General features: G+C 48.0%; 1 protein-coding gene across 1 annotated transcript in view; it reads left to right on the top strand.

Annotated features, from left to right (window-relative positions):
* The window catches only part of LOC135557915 (calmodulin-1), a 28,620-nt gene extending 12,010 nt beyond the window's left edge, over positions 1–16,610 (top strand). The window contains exons 4-6 of the mRNA XM_064991621.1: positions 7,728–7,834; positions 8,192–8,327; positions 15,622–16,610. Coding sequence (XP_064847693.1) covers positions 7,728–7,834; positions 8,192–8,327; positions 15,622–15,650 — 272 coding nt within the window. The 3' untranslated portion in view covers positions 15,651–16,610. The remainder of the gene's footprint in view (positions 1–7,727; positions 7,835–8,191; positions 8,328–15,621) is intronic.
* The last annotated feature ends 6,437 nt before the right edge of the window (positions 16,611–23,047 follow it).

Here is a 23,047-nt window from a genome sequence, read left to right as displayed (position 1 = left end):
AGAGTGCATGACAAAGGAAGTAGAGAATGAGATTAGCTTTACCCCGAAGAGCTGTGCTGTTGGTCTCTGAGAGGAGAGAGGCTCTACCCCAGAGAGCTGTGCTGTTGGTCTCTGAGAGGAGAGAGGCTTTACCCCAGAGAGCTGTGCTGTTGGTCTCTGAGAGGAGAGAGGCTTTACCCCAGAGAGCTGTGCTGTTGGTCTCTGAGAGGAGAGAGGCTTTACCCCAGAGAGCTGTGCTGTTGGTCTCTGAGAGGAGAGAGGCTTTACCCCAGAGAGCTGTGCTGTTGGTCTCTGAGAGGAGAGAGGCTTTACCCCAGAGAGCTGTGCTGTTGGTCTCTGAGAGGAGAGAGGCTTTACCCCAGAGAGCTGTGCTGTTGGTCTCTGAGAGGAGAGAGGCTTTACCCCAGAGAGCTGTGCTGTTGGTCTCTGAGAGGAGAGAGGCTTTACCCCAGAGAGCTGTGCTGTTGGTCTCTGAGAGGAGAGAGGCTTTACCCCAGAGAGCTGTGCTGTTGGTCTCTGAGAGGAGAGAGGCTTTACCCCAGAGAGCTGTGCTGTTGGTCTCTGAGAGGAGAGAGGCTTTACCCCAGAGAGCTGTGCTGTTGGTCTCTGTGAGGAGAGAGGCTTTACCCCGAAGAGCTGTGCTGTTGGTCTCTGAGAGGAGAGAGGCTTTACCCCAGAGAGCTGTGCTGTTGGTCTCTGAGAGGAGAGAGGCTTTACCCCAGAGAGCTGTGCTGTTGGTCTCTGAGAGGAAAGAGGCTTTACCCCAGAGAGCTGTGCTGTAGGTCTCTGAGAGGAGAGAGGCTTTACCCCAGAGAGCTGTGCTGTTGGTCTCTGAGAGGAGAGAGGCTTTACCCCAGAGAGCTGTGCTGTAGGTCTGTGAGAGGAGAGAGGCTTTACCCCAGAGAGCTGTGCTGTAGGTCTGTGAGAGGAGAGAGGCTTTACCCCAGAGAGCTGTGCTGTTGGTCTCTGAGAGGAGAGAGGCTTTACCCCAGAGAGCTGTGCTGTTGGTCTCTGAGAGGAAAGAGGCTTTACCCCAGAGAGCTGTGCTGTAGGTCTCTGAGAGGAGAGAGGCTTTACCCCAGAGAGCTGTGCTGTTGGTCTCTGAGAGGAGAGAGGCTTTACCCCAGAGAGCTGTGCTGTTGGTCTCTGAGAGGAGAGAGGCTTTACCCCGAAGAGCTGTGCTGTTGGTCTCTGAGAGGAGAGAGGCTTTACCCCAGAGAGCTGTGCTGTTGGTCTCTGAGAGGAGAGAGGCTTTACCCCAGAGAGCTGTGCTGTTGTTCTCTGAGAGGAGAGAGGCTTTACCCCAGAGAGCTGTGCTGTTGGTCTCTGAGAGGAGAGAGGCTTTACCCCAGAGGGCTGTGCTGTAGGTCTGTGAGAGGAGAGAGGCTTTACCCCAGAGAGCTGTGCTGTAGGTCTCTGAGAGGAGAGAGGCTTTACCCCAGAGAGCTGTGCTGTTGGTCTCTGAGAGGAGAGAGGCTCTGAAGTAGTGTTTATGTTGCCCTGTCCTTTTTTTTATCATTCACTGTTATCCCCTCCCATGTGAAAAATAGTTGGACTTCATTGGTTTCAGCTGTTTTCTTAGAGGCCTTTCTGCCTTGCCTATGAAAAGCTATTCTGTAGAATGTCGTCACAGACAATAGAATGAGTCTGCTTCCTATAATTTGCGATACCAGTGCCTCCTTACATAGGCTATATAATCACACCATCTCCCACTAGTTCCGTCTCTCCTCTTCTCTCCATCTTTCTCCCACCCACTCCATCTCCCCCTCTCGTACGCCACAGGCAGTCCTAGCCAAGAGTCAGTCAGCCAGCTCTTCATCTCCCCCTCTCGTACGCCACAGGCAGTCATAGCCAAGAGTCAGTCAGCCATCACCCCTCTCGTACGCCACAGGCAGTCATAGCCAAGAGTCAGTCAGCCATCACCCCTCTCGTACGCCACAGGCAGTCATAGCCAAGAGTCAGTCAGCCATCTCCCCCTCTCGTACACCACAGGCAGAGTCATAGCCAAGAGTCAGTCAGCCATCTCCCCCTCTCGTACGCCACAGGCAGAGTCATAGCCAAGAGTCAGTCAGCCATCTCCCCCTCTCGTACGCCACAGGCAGAGTCATAGCCAAGAGTCAGTCAGCCATCTCCCCCTCTCGTACGCCACAGGCAGAGTCATAGCCAAGAGTCAGTCAGCCAGCTCTTCATCTCCCCCTCTCGTACGCCACAGGCAGTCATAGCCAAGAGTCAGTCAGCCATCACCCCTCTCGTACGCCACAGGCAGTCATAGCCAAGAGTCAGTCAGCCATCTCCCCCTCTCGTACGCCACAGGCAGAGTCATAGCCAAGAGTCAGTCAGCCATCTCCCCCTCTCGTACGCCACAGGCAGAGTCATAGCCAAGAGTCAGTCAGCCATCTCCCCCTCTCGTACGCCACAGGCAGAGTCATAGCCAAGAGTCAGTCAGCCATCTCCCCCTCTCGTACGCCACAGGCAGAGTCATAGCCAAGAGTCAGTCAGCCATCTCCCCCTCTCGTACGCCACAGGCAGAGTCATAGCCAAGAGTCAGTCAGCCATCTCCCCCTCTCGTACGCCACAGGCAGAGTCATAGCCAAGAGTCAGTCAGCCATCACCCCTCTCGTACGCCACAGGCAGAGTCATAGCCAAGAGTCAGTCAGCCATCTCCCCCTCTCGTACGCCACAGGCAGAGTCATAGCCAAGAGTCAGTCAGCCATCTCCCCCTCTCGTACGCCACAGGCAGAGTCATAGCCAAGAGTCAGTCAGCCATCACCCCTCTCGTACGCCACAGGCAGTCATAGCCAAGAGTCAGTCAGCCATCTCCCCTCTCGTACGCCACAGGCAGAGTCATAGCCAAGAGTCAGTCAGCCATCTCCCCCTCTCGTACGCCACAGGCAGAGTCATAGCCAAGAGTCAGTCAGCCAGCTCTTCATCTCCCCTCTCATACGCCACAGGCAGAGTCATAGCCAAGAGTCAGTCAGCCATCTCCCCCTCTCGTACGCCACAGGCAGTCATAGCCAAGAGTCAGTCAGCCATCTCCCCCTCTCGTACGCCACAGGCAGTCATAGCCAGGAGTCAGTCAGCCAGCTCTTCATCTCCCCCTCTCGTACGCCACAGGCAGAGTCATAGCCAGGAGTCAGTCAGCCAGCTCTTCATCTCCCCCTCTCGTACGCCACAGGCAGAGTCATAGCCAAGAGTCAGTCAGCCATCTCCCCCTCTCGTACGCCACAGGCAGTCATAGCCAAGAGTCAGTCAGCCATCTCCCCTCTCGTACGCCACAGGCAGAGTCATAGCCAAGAGTCAGTCAGCCATCTCCCCCTCTCGTACGCCACAGGCAGAGTCATAGCCAGGAGTCAGTCAGCCAGCTCTTCATCTCCCCCTCTCGTACGCCACAGGCAGAGTCATAGCCAAGAGTCAGTCAGCCAGCTCTTCATCTCCCCCTCTCGTACGCCACAGGCAGAGTCATAGCCAGGAGTCAGTCAGCCAGCTCTTCATCTCCCCCTCTCGTACGCCACAGGCAGAGTCATAGCCAGGAGTCAGTCAGCCAGCTCTTCATCTCCCCCTCTCGTACGCCACAGGCAGAGTCATAGCCAGGAGTCAGTCAGTCAGCCATCTCCCCCTCTCGTACGCCACAGGCAGAGTCATAGCCAGGAGTCAGTCAGCCAGCTCTTCATCTCCCCCTCTCGTACGCCACAGGCAGAGTCATAGCCAGGAGTCAGTCAGCCAGCTCTTCATCTCCCCCTCTCGTACGCCACAGGCAGAGTCATAGCCAGGAGTCAGTCAGCCAGCTCTTCATCTCCCCCTCTCGTACGCCACAGGCAGAGTCATAGCCAGGAGTCAGTCAGTCAGCCATCTCCCCTCTCGTACGCCACAGGCAGAGTCATAGCCAGGAGTCAGTCAGTCAGCCATCTCCCCCTCACGAACGCCACAGGCAGAGTCATAGCCAGGAGTCAGTCAGCCAGCTCTTCATCTCCCCCTCTCGTACGCCACAGGCAGAGTCATAGCCAGGAGTCAGTCAGCCATCTCCCCCTCTCGTACGCCACAGGCAGAGTCATAGCCAGGAGTCAGTCAGCCAGCTCTTCATCTCCCCTCTCGTACGCCACAGGCAGAGTCATAGCCAGGAGTCAGTCAGCCAGCTCTTCATCTCCCCCTCTCGTACGCCACAGGCAGAGTCATAGCCAAGAGTCAGTCAGCCAGCTCTTCATCTCCCCCTCTCGTACGCCACAGGCAGAGTCATAGCCAAGAGTCAGTCAGCCAGCTCTTCATCTCCCCCTCTCGTACGCCACAGGCAGAGTCATAGCCAGGAGTCAGTCAGCCAGCTCTTCATCTCCCCCTCTCGTACGCCACAGGCAGTCATAGCCAAGAGTCAGTCAGCCATCTCCCCCTCTCGTACGCCACAGGCAGAGTCATAGCCAGGAGTCAGTCAGCCAGCTCTTCATCTCCCCCTCTCGTACGCCACAGGCAGTCATAGCCAAGAGTCAGTCAGCCATCTCCCCCTCTCGTACGCCACAGGCAGAGTCATAGCCAAGAGTCAGTCAGCCAGCTCTCCATCTCCCCCTCTCGTACGCCACAGGCAGAGTCATAGCCAAGAGTCAGTCAGCCAGCTCTTCATCTCCCCCTCTCGTACGCCACAGGCAGTCATAGCCAAGAGTCAGTCAGCCATCTCCCCCTCTCGTACGCCACAGGCAGAGTCATAGCCAGGAGTCAGTCAGCCAGCTCTTCATCTCCCCCTCTCGTACGCCACAGGCAGTCATAGCCAAGAGTCAGTCAGCCATCTCCCCCTCTCGTACGCCACAGGCAGTCATAGCCAAGAGTCAGTCAGCCATCTCCCCTCTCGTACGCCACAGGCAGTCATAGCCAAGAGTCAGTCAGCCATCTCCCCTCTCGTACGCCACAGGCAGTCATAGCCAAGAGTCAGTCAGCCATCTCCCCCTCTCGTACGCCACAGGCAGTCATAGCCAAGAGTCAGTCAGCCATCTCCCCTCTCGTACGCCACAGGCAGTCATAGCCAGGAGTCAGTCAGCCAGCTCTTCATCTCCCCCTCTCGTACGCCACAGGCAGAGTCATAGCCAGGAGTCAGTCAGCCAGCTCTTCATCTCCCCTCTCGTACGCCACAGGCAGAGTCATAGCCAGGAGTCAGTCAGCCAGCTCTTCATCTCCCCCTCTCGTACGCCACAGGCAGAGTCATAGCCAGGAGTCAGTCAGTCAGCCATCTCCCCCTCTCGTACGCCACAGGCAGAGTCATAGCCAGGAGTCAGTCAGCCAGCTCTTCATCTCCCCCTCTCGTACGCCACAGGCAGTCATAGCCAAGAGTCAGTCAGCCATCTCCCCCTCTCGTACGCCACAGGCAGAGTCATAGCCAAGAGTCAGTCAGCCATCTCCCCTCTCGTACGCCACAGGCAGAGTCATAGCCAAGAGTCAGTCAGCCATCTCCCCCTCTCGTACGCCACAGGCAGAGTCATAGCCAGGAGTCAGTCAGCCAGCTCTTCATCTCCCCTCTCGTACGCCACAGGCAGAGTCATAGCCAAGAGTCAGTCAGCCAGCTCTTCATCTCCCCTCTCGTACGCCACAGGCAGAGTCATAGCCAGGAGTCAGTCAGCCAGCTCTTCATCTCCCCCTCTCGTACGCCACAGGCAGAGTCATAGCCAGGAGTCAGTCAGCCAGCTCTTCATCTCCCCCTCTCGTACGCCACAGGCAGAGTCATAGCCAGGAGTCAGTCAGTCAGCCATCTCCCCCTCTCGTACGCCACAGGCAGAGTCATAGCCAGGAGTCAGTCAGCCAGCTCTTCATCTCCCCCTCTCGTACGCCACAGGCAGTCATAGCCAAGAGTCAGTCAGCCATCTCCCCCTCTCGTACGCCACAGGCAGAGTCATAGCCAGGAGTCAGTCAGTCAGCCATCTCCCCCTCTCGTACGCCACAGGCAGAGTCATAGCCAGGAGTCAGTCAGTCAGCCATCTCCCCCTCTCGTACGCCACAGGCAGAGTCATAGCCAGGAGTCAGTCAGCCAGCTCTTCATCTCCCCCTCTCGTACGCCACAGGCAGAGTCATAGCCAGGAGTCAGTCAGTCAGCCATCTCCCCCTCTCGTACGCCACAGGCAGAGTCATAGCCAGGAGTCAGTCAGCCAGCTCTTCATCTCCCCTCTCGTACGCCACAGGCAGAGTCATAGCCAGGAGTCAGTCAGCCAGCTCTTCATCTCCCCCTCTCGTACGCCACAGGCAGAGTCATAGCCAGGAGTCAGTCAGCCAGCTCTTCATCTCCCCTCTCGTACGCCACAGGCAGAGTCATAGCCAGGAGTCAGTCAGCCAGCTCTTCATCTCCCCCTCTCGTACGCCACAGGCAGAGTCATAGCCAAGAGTCAGTCAGCCAGCTCTTCATCTCCCCCTCTCGTACGCCACAGGCAGTCATAGCCAAGAGTCAGTCAGCCATCTCCCCCTCTCGTACGCCACAGGCAGAGTCATAGCCAGGAGTCAGTCAGCCAGCTCTTCATCTCCCCTCTCGTACGCCACAGGCAGTCATAGCCAAGAGTCAGTCAGCCATCTCCCCTCTCGTACGCCACAGGCAGTCATAGCCAAGAGTCAGTCAGCCATCTCCCCCTCTCGTACGCCACAGGCAGTCATAGCCAAGAGTCAGTCAGCCATCTCCCCTCTCGTACGCCACAGGCAGTCATAGCCAAGAGTCAGTCAGCCATCTCCCCTCTCGTACGCCACAGGCAGTCATAGCCAAGAGTCAGTCAGCCATCTCCCTCTCGTACGCCACAGGCAGTCATAGCCAAGAGTCAGTCAGCCATCTCCCCTCTCGTACGCCACAGGCAGTCATAGCCAAGAGTCAGTCAGCCATCTCCCCCTCTCGTACGCCACAGGCAGAGTCATAGCCAGGAGTCAGTCAGCCAGCTCTTCATCTCCCCCTCTCGTACGCCACAGGCAGAGTCATAGCCAAGAGTCAGTCAGCCAGCTCTTCATCTCCCCCTCTCGTACGCCACAGGCAGTCATAGCCAAGAGTCAGTCAGCCATCTCCCCCTCTCGTACGCCACAGGCAGTCATAGCCAGGAGTCAGTCAGCCAGCTCTCCAGCTCCCCTCTCGTACGCCACAGGCAGTCATAGCCAAGAGTCAGTCAGCCATCTCCCCCTCTCGTACGCCACAGGCAGAGTCATAGCCAAGAGTCAGTCAGCCATCTCTCCATCACTCCACACCTCCTCTTCCTGGGGGGATTTTCCTGCCTTGCTATCTAGTGTCTAAACACACACATGCACTCACACACCTAGTTGAGTGTGTTTCCCTGTCTGTGTCTATGTCTCTGTGTGTTAGTTAACAGGTCATTATCTAGATACATGGGCTCCGATACTATACAGAAACGATACGTTTTGTTTGAAACGATTCGGTTTGATTAGAGAACAAATCGATTTGATGCTTCTCACATTTGTTGCATAAACACATTCATTTTCCATTCTAAATGAAAACCTGCTGCTGATGGAGCTCATGAGCTGGGGCCTCTCTGAGCTGGGGCCTCTCTGAGCTGGGGCCTCTCTGAGCCTCTCTGAGCCTGCGTGTGTGTGTGTGTGTGTGTGTGTGTGTGTGTGTGTGTGTGTGTGTGTGTGTGTGTGTGTGTGTGTGTGTGTGTGTGTGTAAATTACAAATCAGCTATGACATAGCCAATGAATATGTGGCACCATTTAGGATTTGCATTGCACTCTGCACCTTAACTGAATGTGGTAGTTCTCCTCCAATCCAGGCAACGGCACCATTGACTTCCCAGAGTTCCTGACCATGATGGCCAGAAAAATGAAGGACACAGACAGTGAGGAGGAGATCCGTGAAGCCTTTAGGGTATTCGACAAGGTATGGTACTACATGTATTCAGTGCCAATTTTACCATGTACATTTTTGGCAACCCCCCCCCCCCATCCTTGGAGAGTAGATACTATTATCATCATATGCAATTTTGCTTCTTTCCAAACTAGTAAACAGTCAACTTTCATAAGATGTACCTGCCTTTAATAAACACATCGTCTAACTCTTCCTGTTATGGTGACGCTATATATATATGTGTCATTAACCGTCCAATGGGATTTAATTCTCCACTCATCATTACCCATTGGGGATTTCCCCCTCGGTTATATCCTGATTGCTCACCCAATGGGAATGCCTCTCCATCTATTCTCACCCAATGGGATTCCTTCTCTCCTGTGTCTCCAGGACGGAAACGGCTACATCAGTGCTGCAGAGCTCCGCCACGTCATGACAAACCTGGGGGAGAAGTTAACAGACGAGGAGGTAGACGAGATGATCAGAGAAGCAGACATTGATGGAGACGGACAGGTCAACTATGAAGGTAAGAGGACAGACCCTGTATGGTTAACCAGCCACATGTAGCAGTGGTTATTAGATGGGAGACAAACAGACCTGTCAACTATGAAGGTAAGAGGACAGAAGGGGAGAGTGGGGTAAGTTGAGACACCCTTGTTTCTAGGAAACCATACACAAAGTTAATAATTTGACCAAATATTTAGGAACAGGTCATCATACAAATGGAGTCTGAGAAGGAAGAAACCACGGTAACACTTTAATTGACACCCAGTGTCATAATACGTTGTGACAGGGTCATAATCATGTTATAATACTTGTGTATATATAGTGTATGTGGACACCTTTAAATTAGTGTATTCGGCTAGTTTAGCCACACCTGTTGCTGACAGGTATATAAAATCCAACAGGTCAGTTCGTCAAAATTCTGCCCTGCTAGAGCTGCCCCGGTCAACTGTAAGTGCTGTTATTGTGAAGTGGGAACGTGTAGGAGCAACAACGTCTCAGCCGCAAAGTGGTAGACCACACAAGCTCACAGAACAGGACTGCCAAGTGTTGTAGCGTAAAAATCGTCTGTCCTCAGTTGCAACACTCACTACCGAATTCCAAACGGCCTCTGGAAGCAACGTCAGCAAGAATTGTTTGTCAGGAGCTTCATGAAAATGGGGTTCCATGGCCGAGCAGCCGCACACAAGCCTAAGATCACAATGTCCAATACATTGGACTGTAGAGACTTGGAAACGCCATCTGTGGAGTGATGAATCGCTCTTCACCATCTGGCAGTCCGACGGACAAATCTGGGTTTGGCGGATGCCAGGAGAACGCTATCTGCCCTAATGCATAGTGCGAACTGTAATGTTTGGTGGAGGACGAATAAGGGTCTGGGGCTGTTTTACATGGTTCGGGCTAGGCCCCTTAGTTCCAGTGAAGGGAAATCTTAACGCTACAGCATACAATGACATTCCAACTTTGTGGCAACAGTTTGGGGAAGGCCATTTCCTGTTTCAGCATGACAATCCCTTCATGCACAAACCATATAGAAATGGTTTGTCGAGATCAGTGTGGAAGAACTTTACTGGCCTGCACAGAGCCCTAACTGCGAGCCAGGCCCGATCGCCCGACCTCCCTTATGTTCTTGTGGCTGAATGGAAGCAAGTCCCCACAACAATGTTCCAACATGTAGTGGAAAGCCTTCCCAGAAGAGTGGAGGCTGTTATAGCAGGAAAGTGGGGACCAAGTCCATATTAATGCCCATGATTTTGGAATGAGATGTTTGACGAGCAGGTGTCCACATACTTTTGGTCATGTAGTGTATGTCATAACTGCTGATAACTTGTCATTATAGGGTCACTGTCATGACCCTTATTTACACCTGTTGTGACCTAGACTGCATTATTCTATGGCTGATTATGACACTTACATAACAGTTTTCAAAACCCACATTTTTTTTCAAATTCGTTGTTTTCCCTGCAAAAAAGTTTCCTTTCGTTTTGAAAGTTTGTTTCATAAATCCTTTGTGTCTGTTGTAATTAATTATTTACAGTCATGTTTGTTTGTTTTTTTCATATTTTAATTAACTTGTAGAAAATACACTTTGACACTGTCAAGAAGCATTTTGACCATCCTGTGTCACTTTACTTAGACTTTGAAAATACACATTATGACCATCCATAATTATTTAAGCCAGATAGAAGGGCATGTATGTGATAGGCCTGTCAGTCATCAGTCACAAAGAGGGTGTTGTTCCCTGCTCCTGAAATCTGCTCCTACATTCATCCCAGTCATCAGCAGCAGAGCAATGGGGTAGGTGCATGTCTGACATCAATTGCAATGATAATTCAATATTGTACATTTTCAGGAAATGTTATATAACATAGCCTACTTGTCAACAGTATGTTTATGATGGTGTAATGGAATGTTTTACCTTGTTTTGTGGGTTTTCACACTCATGTCGGTGTCCATAACCAGCCATAAAATAACACAATACATGTCACAACAGGTCTAACTATTTCATGACAGTGTTATGACCATATTATAACAGGTTATGTCAGCTGTTATCAGGTGTCATAAGGTGTAATGGGCCGTGTCATAAGGTGTAATGGGCCGTGTCATAAGGTGTAATGGGCCGTGTCGTCATAAGGTGTAATGGGCCGTGTCGTCATAAGGTGTAATGGGCCGTGTCGTCATAAGGTGTAATGGGCCGTGTCGTCATAAGGTGTAATGGGCCGTGTCGTCATAAGGTGTAATGGGCCGTGTCGTCATAAGGTGTAATGGGCCGTGTCGTCATAAGGTGTAATGGGCCGTGTCGTCATAAGGTGTAATGGGCCGTGTCGTCATAAGGTGTAATGGGCCGTGTCGTCATAAGGTGTAATGGGCCGTGTCGTCATAAGGTGTAATGGGCCGTGTCGTCATAAGGTGTAATGGGCCGTGTCGTCATAAGGTGTAATGGGCCGTGTCGTCATAAGGTGTAATGGGCCGTGTCGTCATAAGGTGTAATGGGCCGTGTCGTCATAAGGTGTAATGGGCCGTGTCGTCATAAGGTGTAATGGGCCGTGTCGTCATAAGGTGTAATGGGCCGTGTCGTCATAAGGTGTAATGGGCCGTGTCGTCATAAGGTGTAATGGGCCGTGTCGTCATAAGGTGTAATGGGCCGTGTCGTCATAAGGTGTAATGGGCCGTGTCGTCATAAGGTGTAATGGGCCGTGTCGTCATAAGGTGTAATGGGCCGTGTCGTCATAAGGTGTAAGGGCCGTGTCGTCATAAGGTGTAAGGGCCGTGTCGTCATAAGGTGTAATGGCCGTGTCGTCATAAGGTGTAATGGCCGTGTCGTCATAAGGTGTAATGGCCGTGTCGTCATAAGGTGTAATGGCCGTGTCGTCATAAGGTGTAATGGCCCGTGTCATAAGGGGTTATGGCCCGTGTCATAAGGGGTTATGGCCCGTGTCATAAGGGGTTATGGGCCGTGTCATAAGGGGTTATGGGCCGTGTCATAAGGGGTTATGGGCCGTGTCATAAGGGGTTATGGCCCGTGTCATAAGGGGTTATGGCCCGTGTCATAAGGGGTTATGGCCCGTGTCATAAGGGGTTATGGGCCGTGTCATAAGGGGTTATGGGCCGTGTCATAAGGGGTTATGGGCCGTGTCATAAGGGGTTATGGGCCGTGTCATAAGGGGTTATGGCCGTGTCATAAGGTGTTAGGGCCGTGTCATAAGGTGTAATGGCCCTGGGTGTCAAGTAAAGTGTTACCGAAACCACATTGAAAAAGTGGTGCGCAAGTTAGGTCTAAAAAAAAACACATCTTCACCAAGTCAAATGAATTTGTGTTAGAGGTTTCATGAATCTTGTATCTAAACCAAAGTAGATAATTTAAAGATTGTTCTATACATCAGTTGGGGTCTCTATAAGCTTCAATATGAGGTCCTGAACCTGGCATGAACGTGTATCCTTGTAGCTGTGTGGGCAAAATGGTTCCTTGGGGTAAGTTTAGCAAGTTGAGCGAATTAGTGTTTTCTTTCCAGGCGTAATACAAGGCATTATCGCTGGGATATGAGGTAATGACAGGGCCTATGTAAATCACATACAAATACATTATCCAAAATAAAGTGTTAGGTGTTGAAAGGTGATTTAAAAGGCAAAAGAGCGATTGTGATTGCGTTGCATTGTTTGGGAAATAAAGTTAGCCATGGTTTTTACAAGGTAGTGGTAAGATTTAATTCAGTACAGAAATGTGTAGGTGGCATAACGTACCGTGTCCTGCAGCTCAACTTACCCCATACATTAAAAAACTATAATGTTTACATCCATTCTGATTATTTCTAGGGATACACAACATCCTGAAGTATATGTACAGTGGCTTCAGAAAATATTCATATCCCTTGACTTATCCCACATTTGGCTGTGTTACAGCCTGAGTTCAAAATGGATTAAATGTATGTTTTTCTATTCACACACAATACCCCCTAATGATTAAGTGAAATCATGTTTTTATAAATGTTAGCAAATGTATTGAAAATTAAATACAGAAATATCAAATGTACATAATTATTAACACCCTTGAGTCAATACTACGTAGAAGCATTTTTGGAAGCAATTTCAGCTGAGTAAGTCATTCTAAGAGCTTTCCACACCTGGCATGTGCAATATTTGCCCATTTAAAAATATATTTTTTTTTCAAAATTCTTCAAGCTCTTTCAAATTGGTTGTTGATCATTTTCAGATCTTGCCATAGTTTTGACTTAGATCTACTTAAATCTAACTTGGCCACTCAGGAACATTCACTGTCTTCTTGGTAAGTAACTCCAGTGTAGATTTGGCCTTGTGTTTTTAGGTTATTGTCCTGCTGAAAAGTGAATTAACCTCCCAGTGTCTGGTGGACAGCAGACTGAACCAGGTTTTCCTCTAGGATTTTGTCTGTGCTTAGATACATTATATGTATTTTTTTTTATCCTGAAAAACTTGTATGTGGGGTACAAAGATGAGATAGTCGTTCAAAAATCATGTTCCACATTTATTATTGCACATGGAGTGAGTCCATGCAACGTGTCTTTTGAAGCACATTTTTACCCCTAAACTTATTCAGACTTGCCATAACAAAGGGGTAGAATACTTATTGACTCAAGACATTTCAGCTTTTCATAATAATTGAAAAACATAATTCCACTTTGACATTATAAGGTAAGCAAAAATAATGATATCTCAATGTTAACATTCAAAATGTAGAATAAGCCCACCCGTGATGAATAATTTCTAAAGGCGCTGTAGATATCTTTGTTAGAAAGAATACTATATTTCCCTCTTGTCTACACCTAACCAAGCCACATGTAGCAGTGGTTATTAGATGGGAGACAGACCGGTCAATGATGAAGGACAGTAGTTGAGCCAGACTAGCTATATTAGGGCTGACAACAGAACGTTTCAAATCACTTGGCAATGGTTTACAAAACATCTTTTTCATTATAAGTCCAGGTAACCCTTCTCTGTTTCAGTCCATTTTAATCTAGAACCAGCTTCATGTAACGGTCAGTGCCCCGGAGCAGGCATGTAAACTCATATTTTACCACTGGCTGCCTCAAAACTTAAAAAAATGGCCTGAGTCGCTCCCCTACTCGAGAAACCAACATTCGACCCCTCTGACGTCAAACTACTGACTGGTATCCCTTCTTTTCTTTCCAAAATACTATCTGCTGCCTTTGACGCCGTGAACCATCAGATCCTCCTCTCTACTCTCTGAGCTGGGATTCTCAGGCTCTGCACACTCCTGGATTGCATCCTACCCACTTGGTGTCCCCCAGGGCTCGGTTCTAGGCCCTCTTCTCTCTATTTACTAAGTCACTCGGCTCCATAATATCCTCACATGATCTCCTATCATTGGTATGCGGATAACACTCAACTACTTTTCTCCTTCCCCCTTCTAACACTCAGGTGGCAACACGCATCGCTGCGTGCTTGGCAGATATCTCCGTTTGGATGTCGGCCCACCACCTCAAGCTCAACCTCGATAAGATGGAGTTGATCTTCCTCTCGGGGAAGGCCTGCCCCGCTCTAAGACCTCTCCGTCATGGTTGACAACTCCACAGTGTCCCCCTCCGAGTGTAAAGAACCTTGGTGTGACCCTGGACAACACCCTGTCGATTTCTGCAAACATCAAAGCAGTGGCTGCAGGTTCATGCTCTACAATATCCTTAGAGTACGACCCTACCTCACACAGGAAGTGGCACAGGTCCTAATCCAGGCACTTGTCATCTCCCATCTGGAATACTGCAACTCGCTAATGGCTGGGCTCCCCGCCTGCGCCATCAAACCACTGCAACTCATCCAGAAGGCCGCAGCCTACCTGGTGTTCAACCTTCCCCACTCCTCCGCACACTCAACTGGCTTCCAGTTGAAGCTCGCATCCATTAAAAGAACAAGGTACTTGCCTACGGAGCAGCAAGAAGAACTGCCTCTCCCTAACTTCAGACTCTGCTCATACCCTACACCCCAACCAGAGCCACCTTCTGGTCTTCTCCCGCTCAGCCCTGTCCAAGCTCTCCTCTGTCTCCACAGCGGAGTCCCTGCCCATCTTCCGAAAGCACATGAAACCCCACCTCTTCAAAGAGTATCTTTACTTAATCCCACAGCACCCCCTTCTCACCCCTTATTAGATAGAACTGTTCCCAGATGGAGATACCATGAGGCCATTTGAATGAATCATCGTCACCATGCTAGAAGGCAGCCTTTACTCTTTTTCTTGTGCTCTCTCTCTCCTCCCGCCCTCTGCCTCCCTCTCTCTTCCTCTCCCTCCCTCTCTCTCTCCCTCCCGCCCTCTCCCTCCCTCTCTCTTCCTCTCCCTCCCTCTCTCTTCCTCTCTCGCTCTCACTCTTATTCCCACAGAGCATTACACTGTTCACTAATATTCTAGAAGGAGCTGTTGACACAATAAACAGTCCATACATCTTGGCTTCCCTACTTCCTTCCTCCCTCAATGTGCCATTAAACACCATACAGTATGTACTCTATAAGCGTTTGAAAGACTTTTCTTTATTTTGGTTGGACGTCGTTGTGTTGTATTCACAGTGCAGTGACTTTTTAATTAAATAAACTTAATGAGGTGAACATGGAAGCTGTTTGGAAATGGGACATTAATTAGAATGATGTGCGTTCTGTTCCTACACCTGCTTGATGTAAAAAAAAATAAAGAAAAAAGGAATAAAACAATTTAGCAGGTGACTGCCCCGCCTCGTCCTGGGCTAATGGGGCCCAATGAGCTACAGTACGTTCCTAATCTTTGTCTTTTCTCTCTCTCTCTCTGACACTCTCTCTAATTGTTTTATATTTTTTACATTTTGTCACGAAATATAGCTCCGTCTCAGGTTCTGCTGTTGTGCAGTGGTTGCACAGCCTTTTCTCTACAGGGAGACAGGTTCTGCTGTTGTACAGTGGTTGCACAGCCTTTTCTCTACAGGGAGACAGGTTCTGCTGTTGTACAGTGGTTGCACAGCCTTTTCTCTACAGGGAGACAGGTTCTGCTGTTGTGCAGTGGTTGCACAGCCTTTTCTCTACAGGGAGACAGGTTCTGCTGTTGTACAGTGGTTGCACAGCCTTTTCTCTTCGGGGAGCCAGGATTTCCTGTGTCTATCCTTCTCAATGGCAAGGCTGTGCTCACTGAGCATGTACTTTGTCAAGGTTTTTCTAAGGTCAAATATTTAGCCACAGTATACTGTCGATTTAGTTCCAGATATTACTGCATTTTGCTTTGACTTTCCCAATAAGCAATATAGTTTTGTTTTGACTGTGTTGTAATTTGGTTTATCCTGATTGATCTCTTTCTCTCTCTCCTACAGAGTTTGTACAGATGATGACTGCAAAGTGAACCTCGCCTGACTTGCCCTGTTCCCTCTTAGAGAGGAAAAAAAATATCTGTTTTACTTACCTCTTGGGGAAAAAACTGTTTTCATTTATTCATACTATTTCTCTATAGAAAATAAACAAATGTTGAAATAAAATCTTTTTCCACACAGAGAGAAAAAAATATATAAAACGTATACAAAAAGTGTCTGCATGATATGGTTAGTGACCCTGTCCCCCCTGAGTTCAGCATCAGTACTTTAAAAGATGCAAATACAAACCCTGTAATAACTACCTTCAAACCGAAGCAAGGCATTTGGATCCCGTGGAACCTTGGAACCCCTTCCAGGTTCCATCTATCTGCTAGTGGTAATGTTTGGGCTGGCCGTCTCTCTCTCTCTTCTCGGTTTTCTGATCTTTATGCATGCAGCTTGTGACTGGAGCACTCCCTGCAGCCAATCAGAGCGCGCTGATTCCACAGGGGCATCGTTGGTCTGGTACAGTTTTTTTGTATTTGGAGAGGAATCCTAGTGATATGGTATATGAAAGGACATATGGCTCTTATTCAGGGTGAAAGCTGAATGAAACTTACTTGTATGCTAGATTAAAATATATATTTTAAAAAATATATAACATTTTCAAAATGTTTGGCATGTTTGTTTTTGTTCTGTTATTTGGAGGTCCATGTTAGGTATGTGTGTACCTGTCCTGAATAGGAGGGATAGGAGTCTTATGGTGGAGCTTTGTTTTTTTCATCTTTCTGGCTCGAAGGGAGATTCACTGGTCTTTTTCTTTCTTCTGTTTTCTCGACTCGGACAGGAGTGTGACGAGGTTGTTGTGTTTATCTGCAGTATGCATTCTGTAGATAGGAGTTTCAGCACCAGTCTTATCCACTGTTCATCTGAGTTCACTTTACATTCATTCCAAGTTGTAAATGCTAGTCTTCATTTTTTTTTTTTTCAAAATAAAAAGACCATGGACTTGACTGGGTTTCTCGTGTGGTTATTTTAGGGGCATGATAAGATGTTGTGTTTGACCACACGTGACAGTTTTTTTTTTTTTTAATCTATTGCGAAATATCAACTGATATTGGATTATACCTGATAAAGATCAATTAGGCATATTTCAATAATAGTCCTAGCAAATTCAATTGTTGAAGATCACTGTTTATCCTTCGTAGGCTAAAGTGTCATGTGACAGTGGTACATTTAGCATTACCACTCACAGCAACATTTGAGCCTCTCAGGAAAGAACACCGCTGTTTTCTTTCTCACTGAGCCCTAGATATACATACACATCTACGGCTGTGCTTCGTCCTTCTCTCGCTCGAGATCTGATGGAGTTGCTAGGCAACAGCCGCATGCTGTTGGGGTTTTGAAAAAGGCAAGTGGGAGGTTAAATAAACCTCAACTGGAGGGAGAAGCTTCTGTGTTGTCCTCGTAAGGCAAACCCAGGCTAACCTGTTAATGTTTCAAACCCAGGCTAACCTGTTAATGTTTCAAACCCCACAGTAATGGGGACAAAGGGCTGGTTTGCCATGCTACGATATTACCTACAAGTCAAAGAAGACTTAACCACATTGTTTAACCATATTTGGGTCATGATTACAGTGCGGCTGTCTGTCCACCCCCCACAGGCTATCCCAGCTCCATTCTGACCTTGTGTTTTAAAGTTTTCCATGAGTACCGATAGGAGTTTCTTTCTTCTGCTTCTGTCCATGAAAGGGCTAGCATGCATAATTCTTTAGCATACAGGTCCAATCTCAATAGGCTATAGAATGTGCACATTCATTTTATGTGGATTCCAGATCCACACATGTTCTGTTCTGCTTAGATGAGGCCTATAGGATTGTTACATCATGTTTGTGTGATCTATTAAACACATCTCCTGGCATTGTAGACATCTGGAAATATACACTGCCATCTGTGACGAAAATGTGTTCTAAGAACCATGTAGAGGACCCACAAGACATAATGACTCACTGACACAGCTGAGACCACTGGAGCACCAGCAGAGAAATACACCCACCTTCACCCCTTAGGGTCCAGTTAACTAAAGGCTCCATGACAACCCTCCTTCACCCCTTAGGGACCAGTTGACTAAAGGCTCCATGACAACCCACCTTCACCCCTTAGGGACCAGTTGACTAAAGGCTCCATGACAACCCACCTTCACCCCTTAGGGACCAGTTAACTAAAGGCTCCATGACAACCCACCTTCACCCCTTAGGGACCAGTTAACTAAAGGCTCCATGACAACCCACCTTTACCCCTTAGGGAACAGTTAACTAAAGGCTCCATGACAACCCACCTTTAACCCTTAGGGAACAGTTAACTAAAGGCTCCATGACAACCCACCTTCACCCCTTAGGGACCAATTGGCTAAAGGCTTCATAACAACCCACCTGTAAGGACTGACTCTGGAAACGAGAAGCAGGTACAGGGAGTGAACATTTAATGGAAGACAAATATCAAACAAAACAAGAATAGCGTCTGGATGAAGGGAACAAAACGGCATTACAACAATAATGCTGAGGCAGGCAACAAAAGTGAGGAACAGACAGATATAGAGGGGGCAATCAACAACGTGAAGGAGTCCAGGATGAGTCCAATGAGCGCTGATCCGCGTAATGATGGTGACAGGTGTGTGTAATGAAGGGCAGCCTGGCGCCCTCGAGCACCAGAGAGGGGGAGCCAGAGCAGGCTTGACACCACCTTCACCCCATAGGGACCAGTTTGCTCCATTTCATGGTTGTGTGGTGCAGTCTATGAGGCTCTCCTGGTTAGCTTGATGCTAGTGGTGAGACCTGTCACTCACACTCACAAAGAGCTGTTAGACTGCTCTAAATTCCAGTACTGATTGTGGTTAGATGGAGGAACTGATTATACCATGAACAAAACCATTGGACAGTGGACCAGTGACAATGAACAATATCCTACTACTGACAACCGGACAGTGTGGCAGGGCAGGGAGTGGGGAGTAATAACTTTAGTGGGAAAATATATATTTTTACATGTATTATTTTTTAATTGTGATTTATCAGGTGGTGGTGCAGTACTCCTACTTCCAGCGGCTATGACCAAGGGCCTCATTCATCAAAGGCGTGTGTGCACAAAACAATCTAAACCTTGCGTGCTCCAGTTTTGGTTGGCATTTGGTTGGTTGGTATTTGACTGTAAAATGTGCGTATCCACGCAAATCTCAGACCATGCGTATGCACGACTTCTAGTGGTTGATCATTGTATTGCAAGAAAATATTGTTATTTTGAGGGAAAATGAGTTGTTTGATGCACATGAATGATGTATAATGGTTGGCTAATAAAAACATAAAGTAGGCATGAAGATAAAACAGATGTGTTTGCTGTTGGTAAGGAGATCGCATGGCAGCATGGAGACTACTGTGTTTATAGGCCTAAATCATCATTATATTGCAGGTCATGTCTCTCCTTTTCTGACATGACTGGTTTAGGGGTAATGGGACACAGAGTCAGTTCAACTGAATGCATTCAATGGAAATGTGTCTCTCGCATTTAGCCCAACCCCTCTGAATCAGTGGTGTGGGGGGCTGCCCGATGTCAACATCATCAGTGCTGGGGAGCAGTTGTTTTTGGGAGTTGATTTCCTTGTTCAAGGACAGAATGTTTTGGGGGGTTAACTTCCTTGTTCAAGGACAGAATGTTTTTGTGTGGGTTAACTTCCTTGTTCAAGGACAGAGCGTTTTTGGGGGGTTAACTTCCTTGTTCAAGGACAGGATGTTTTTGGGGGGCTAACTTCCTTGTTCAAGGACAGAATGTTTTTGGGGGTTAACTTCCTTGTTCAAGGACAATGTTTTTGGGGGGTTAACTTCCTTGTTCAAGGACAGAATGTTTTTGGGGGGCTAACTTCCTTGTTCAAGGACAGAATGTTTTTGGGGGTTAACTTCCTTGTTCAAGGACAGAATGTTTTTGGGGGTTAACTTCCTTGTTCAAGGACAGAATGTTTTTGGGGGGTTAACTTCCTTGTTCAAGGACAGGATGTTTTTGGGGGTTAACTTCCTTGTTCAAGGACAGAATGTTTTTGGGGGGTTAACTTCCTTGTTCAAGGACAGGATGTTTTTGGGGGTTAACTTCCTTGTTCAAGGACAGAATGTTTTTGTGGGGGTTAACTTCCTTGTTCAAGGACAGAGCGTTTTTTGGGGAACAGCAGATTTTTTTCCACCCAGAGGGGCCCCAGGACCGACTTTAGGAAACCCTGCTCTAGGCTACGTGCTGCACCACTTCTTCCTGCTACACAACAAATATTAGCCATTTGTCCATCGTTCATTTAATAGCTAAACATGCTTCAAAGTAAATAGACGTAAGAAAATAGCCTATTTAAAATATTTCACAGTCCTTCTACATGCAAAACACACACACACTCACTCACTCACTCACTCACTCACTCACTCACATATGCCTCTTCTCTGCTGTGACATCCTGTACTCCCCAGGGGTTAAATTAAGAACATCAATTTTTCAGGTGTAAATGAAGCAACACAGTGGTGTGGCGCTGACAGTAAGAGGAGAAGCACTGACCAGAGAGAGACGGAGCAGGGGAGATATCACGTATCACAGCTGCTACTGCGAGAAAGAACTAGACACACTGATGAGACAGGCCTGTGAATTACGAGTCTGTGTGTGTGTGTGTGGGGGGGGGGGGGGGTCACTTCTCTTTTTCTGGGATCTAGAATCAATTGGACCCACTTTTCTTCATATAGGGTCCTGTCAGGAGTTTTCCTCACTGCGTAACTGGTCAGTACCAGGACGAATGGAAAAACAACGGCCCTATAATGATTACTGTGCAGTATTGGGGTAGTCTCACAGAGCTGAGTCCCACAGGGTTCTCCAGTAATCTAACACCTTACAGTGCAGCACCTCGATCCCTAGTCATCCCAAATCAACCTACAACATCTCTATTCCCTAGTCATCCCAAATCAACCTACTACATCTCTATTCCCTAGTAATCCCAAATCAACCTACAACATCTCTATTCCCTAGTCATCCCAAATCAACCTACTACATCTCTATTCCCTAGTCATCCCAAATCAACCTACATCTCTATTCCCTAGTCATCCCAAATCAACCTACTACATCTCTATTCCCTAGTCATCCCATATCAACTTATAGAACATATTGGCATCCTGTATGTCCTTGTGAAATTCAAGTTTATCCAACTCTAAATCTATATTTTCTCTCTCTCTCGGTGTCTCCCTCTCTCTTCCTCTCCCTCTGTCTCCCTCTGTCTCTCTCTCTCCCTCTCTCTTTCCCTCCCTCTCTCTCTCTCTTTCTCTCACTCTCTCTCCCTCTCTCTCAAATCAAGTCAATTCAATTCAAATGGCTTTATTTGTATGTGTAACATATGTTGCCAAAGCAAGTTAAATAAATAATAAACAAAAATAATAAAGACATTTAAAATGTCATATTATGTCTATATTACAGTGATATAATGATGTGCAAATAGTTAAAATACAAAAGGGGAAATAAACATAAATATAGGTTGTATTTACAATGCTGTTTGTTCTTCAATGGTTGTCATTTTCTTGTGTCCTTTTCACAAATCTTGCTGCTGTGATGCACACTGTGGTATTTCACCCAGTAGAGATGGGTTTTTATCAAAATTGGATTTGTTTCCAATTCTTTGTGGGTCTGTGTAATCTGAGGGAAATATGTCTCTCTAATATGGTCATACATTGGGCAGGAGGTTAGGAAGTGCAGCTCAGTTTCCACCTCAGTTTGTGGACAGTGTGCACACAGCCTGTCTTCTCTTGAGAGCCAAGTCTGCCTACGGCAGCCTTTCTCAATAGCAAGGTTATGCTCACTGAGGTTTTACATAGTCAAAGCTTTCCTTGAGTTTGGGTCAGTCACAGTGGTGAGGTATTCTGCCACTGTGTACTCTCTGTTTAGGGCCAAATAACATTCTAGTTTGCTCAGTTGTTTGGTAAATTCTTTCCAATATGCCAAGTAATTATCTTTTTGTTTTCTCATGATTTGGTTGGGTCTAATTGTGTTGCTGTCCTGGGGCTCTGTTTGTGTTTGTGAACAGAGCCCCAGGACCAGCTTGCTTAGGGGACTCTTCTCCAGGTTCATCTCTCTGTAGGTGATGGCTTTGTTATGGAAGGTTTGGTAATCGCTTCCTCTTAGGTGGTTGTAGAATTTAATGGCTCTTTTCTAAATTCTGTCCCGTTTTGTGAATTCTTGGTTGGTGAGAGGACCCCAGACCTCACAACCATAAAGGTCTCTCTCTCTGGGGTGACTTATGACCATGCAGAGCTCCCTTCATCACCAGGGCACCCCTCTCACTCTCCATCTCACTCTTTCTCCATATATCTCCATCTCTCTATCTTAATCCCCCTATTGCTCTCCCACCTCTTCTGCCTGTTCTATTTGTCTATTGATCTCCCCCCTCTCCACAAGTTCTGTTTGTCTTATTGTGCATTTCTCTTTTTATTTCTCTTCATTTTTCCGTGCTGGTACTCGTCGTCTTCATTTTTCCGTGCTGGTACTCGTCGTCTTCATTTTTCCGTGCTGGTACTCGTCGTCTTCATTTTGCCGTGCTGGTACTCGTCGTCTTCATTTTTCCGTGCTGGTACTCGTCGTCTTCATTTTTCCGTGCTGGTACTCGTCGTCTTCATTTTGCCTTGCTGGTACTCGTCGTCTTCATTTTTCCGTGCTGGTACTCGTCGTCTTCATTTTGCCTTGCTGGTACTCGTCGTCTTCATTTTGCCGTGCTGGTACTCGTCGTCTTCATTTTTCCGTGCTGGTCCTCGTCGTCTTCATTTTTCCGTGCTGGTACTCGTCGTCTTCATTTTGCCGTGCTGGTACTCGTCATCTTCATTTTGCCGTGCTGGTACTCGTCGTCTTCATTTTGCCGTGCTGGTACTCGTCTCCTTCATTTTGGCTTGCTGGTACTCGTCGTCTTCATTTTTCCGTGCTGGTACTCGTCGTCTTCATTTTTCCGTGCTGGTACTCGTCGTCTTCATTTTTCCGTGCTGGTACTCGTCGTCTTCATTTTGCCTTGCTGGTACTCGTCGTCTTCATTTTTACGTGCTGGTACTCGTCGTCTTCATTTTTCCGTGCTGGTACTCGTCGTCTTCATTTTTCCGTGCTGGTACTCGTCGTCTTCATTTTGCCTTGCTGGTACTCGTCGTCTTCATTTTTCCGTGCTGGTACTCGTCGTCTTCATTTTGCCTTGCTGGTACTCGTCGTCTTCATTTTGCCTTGCTGGTACTCGTCGTCTTCATTTTTCCGTGCTGGTATTCGTCGTCTTCATTTTTCCGTGCTGGTACTCGTCATCTTCATTTTGCCGTGCTGGTACTCGTCGTCTTCATTTTGCCTTGCTGGTACTCGTCTCCTTCATTTTGCCTTGCTGGTACTCGTCGTCTTCATTTTTCCGTGCTGGTACTCGT

This window comes from Oncorhynchus masou, chromosome 16, assembly GCF_036934945.1.
Source record: "Oncorhynchus masou masou isolate Uvic2021 chromosome 16, UVic_Omas_1.1, whole genome shotgun sequence".
In the NCBI taxonomy this organism is placed as follows: Eukaryota; Metazoa; Chordata; class Actinopteri; order Salmoniformes; family Salmonidae; genus Oncorhynchus; species Oncorhynchus masou.
Note: the sequence above shows the minus strand (reverse complement) of the source record. Positions and strands in the feature narration are given on the sequence as shown.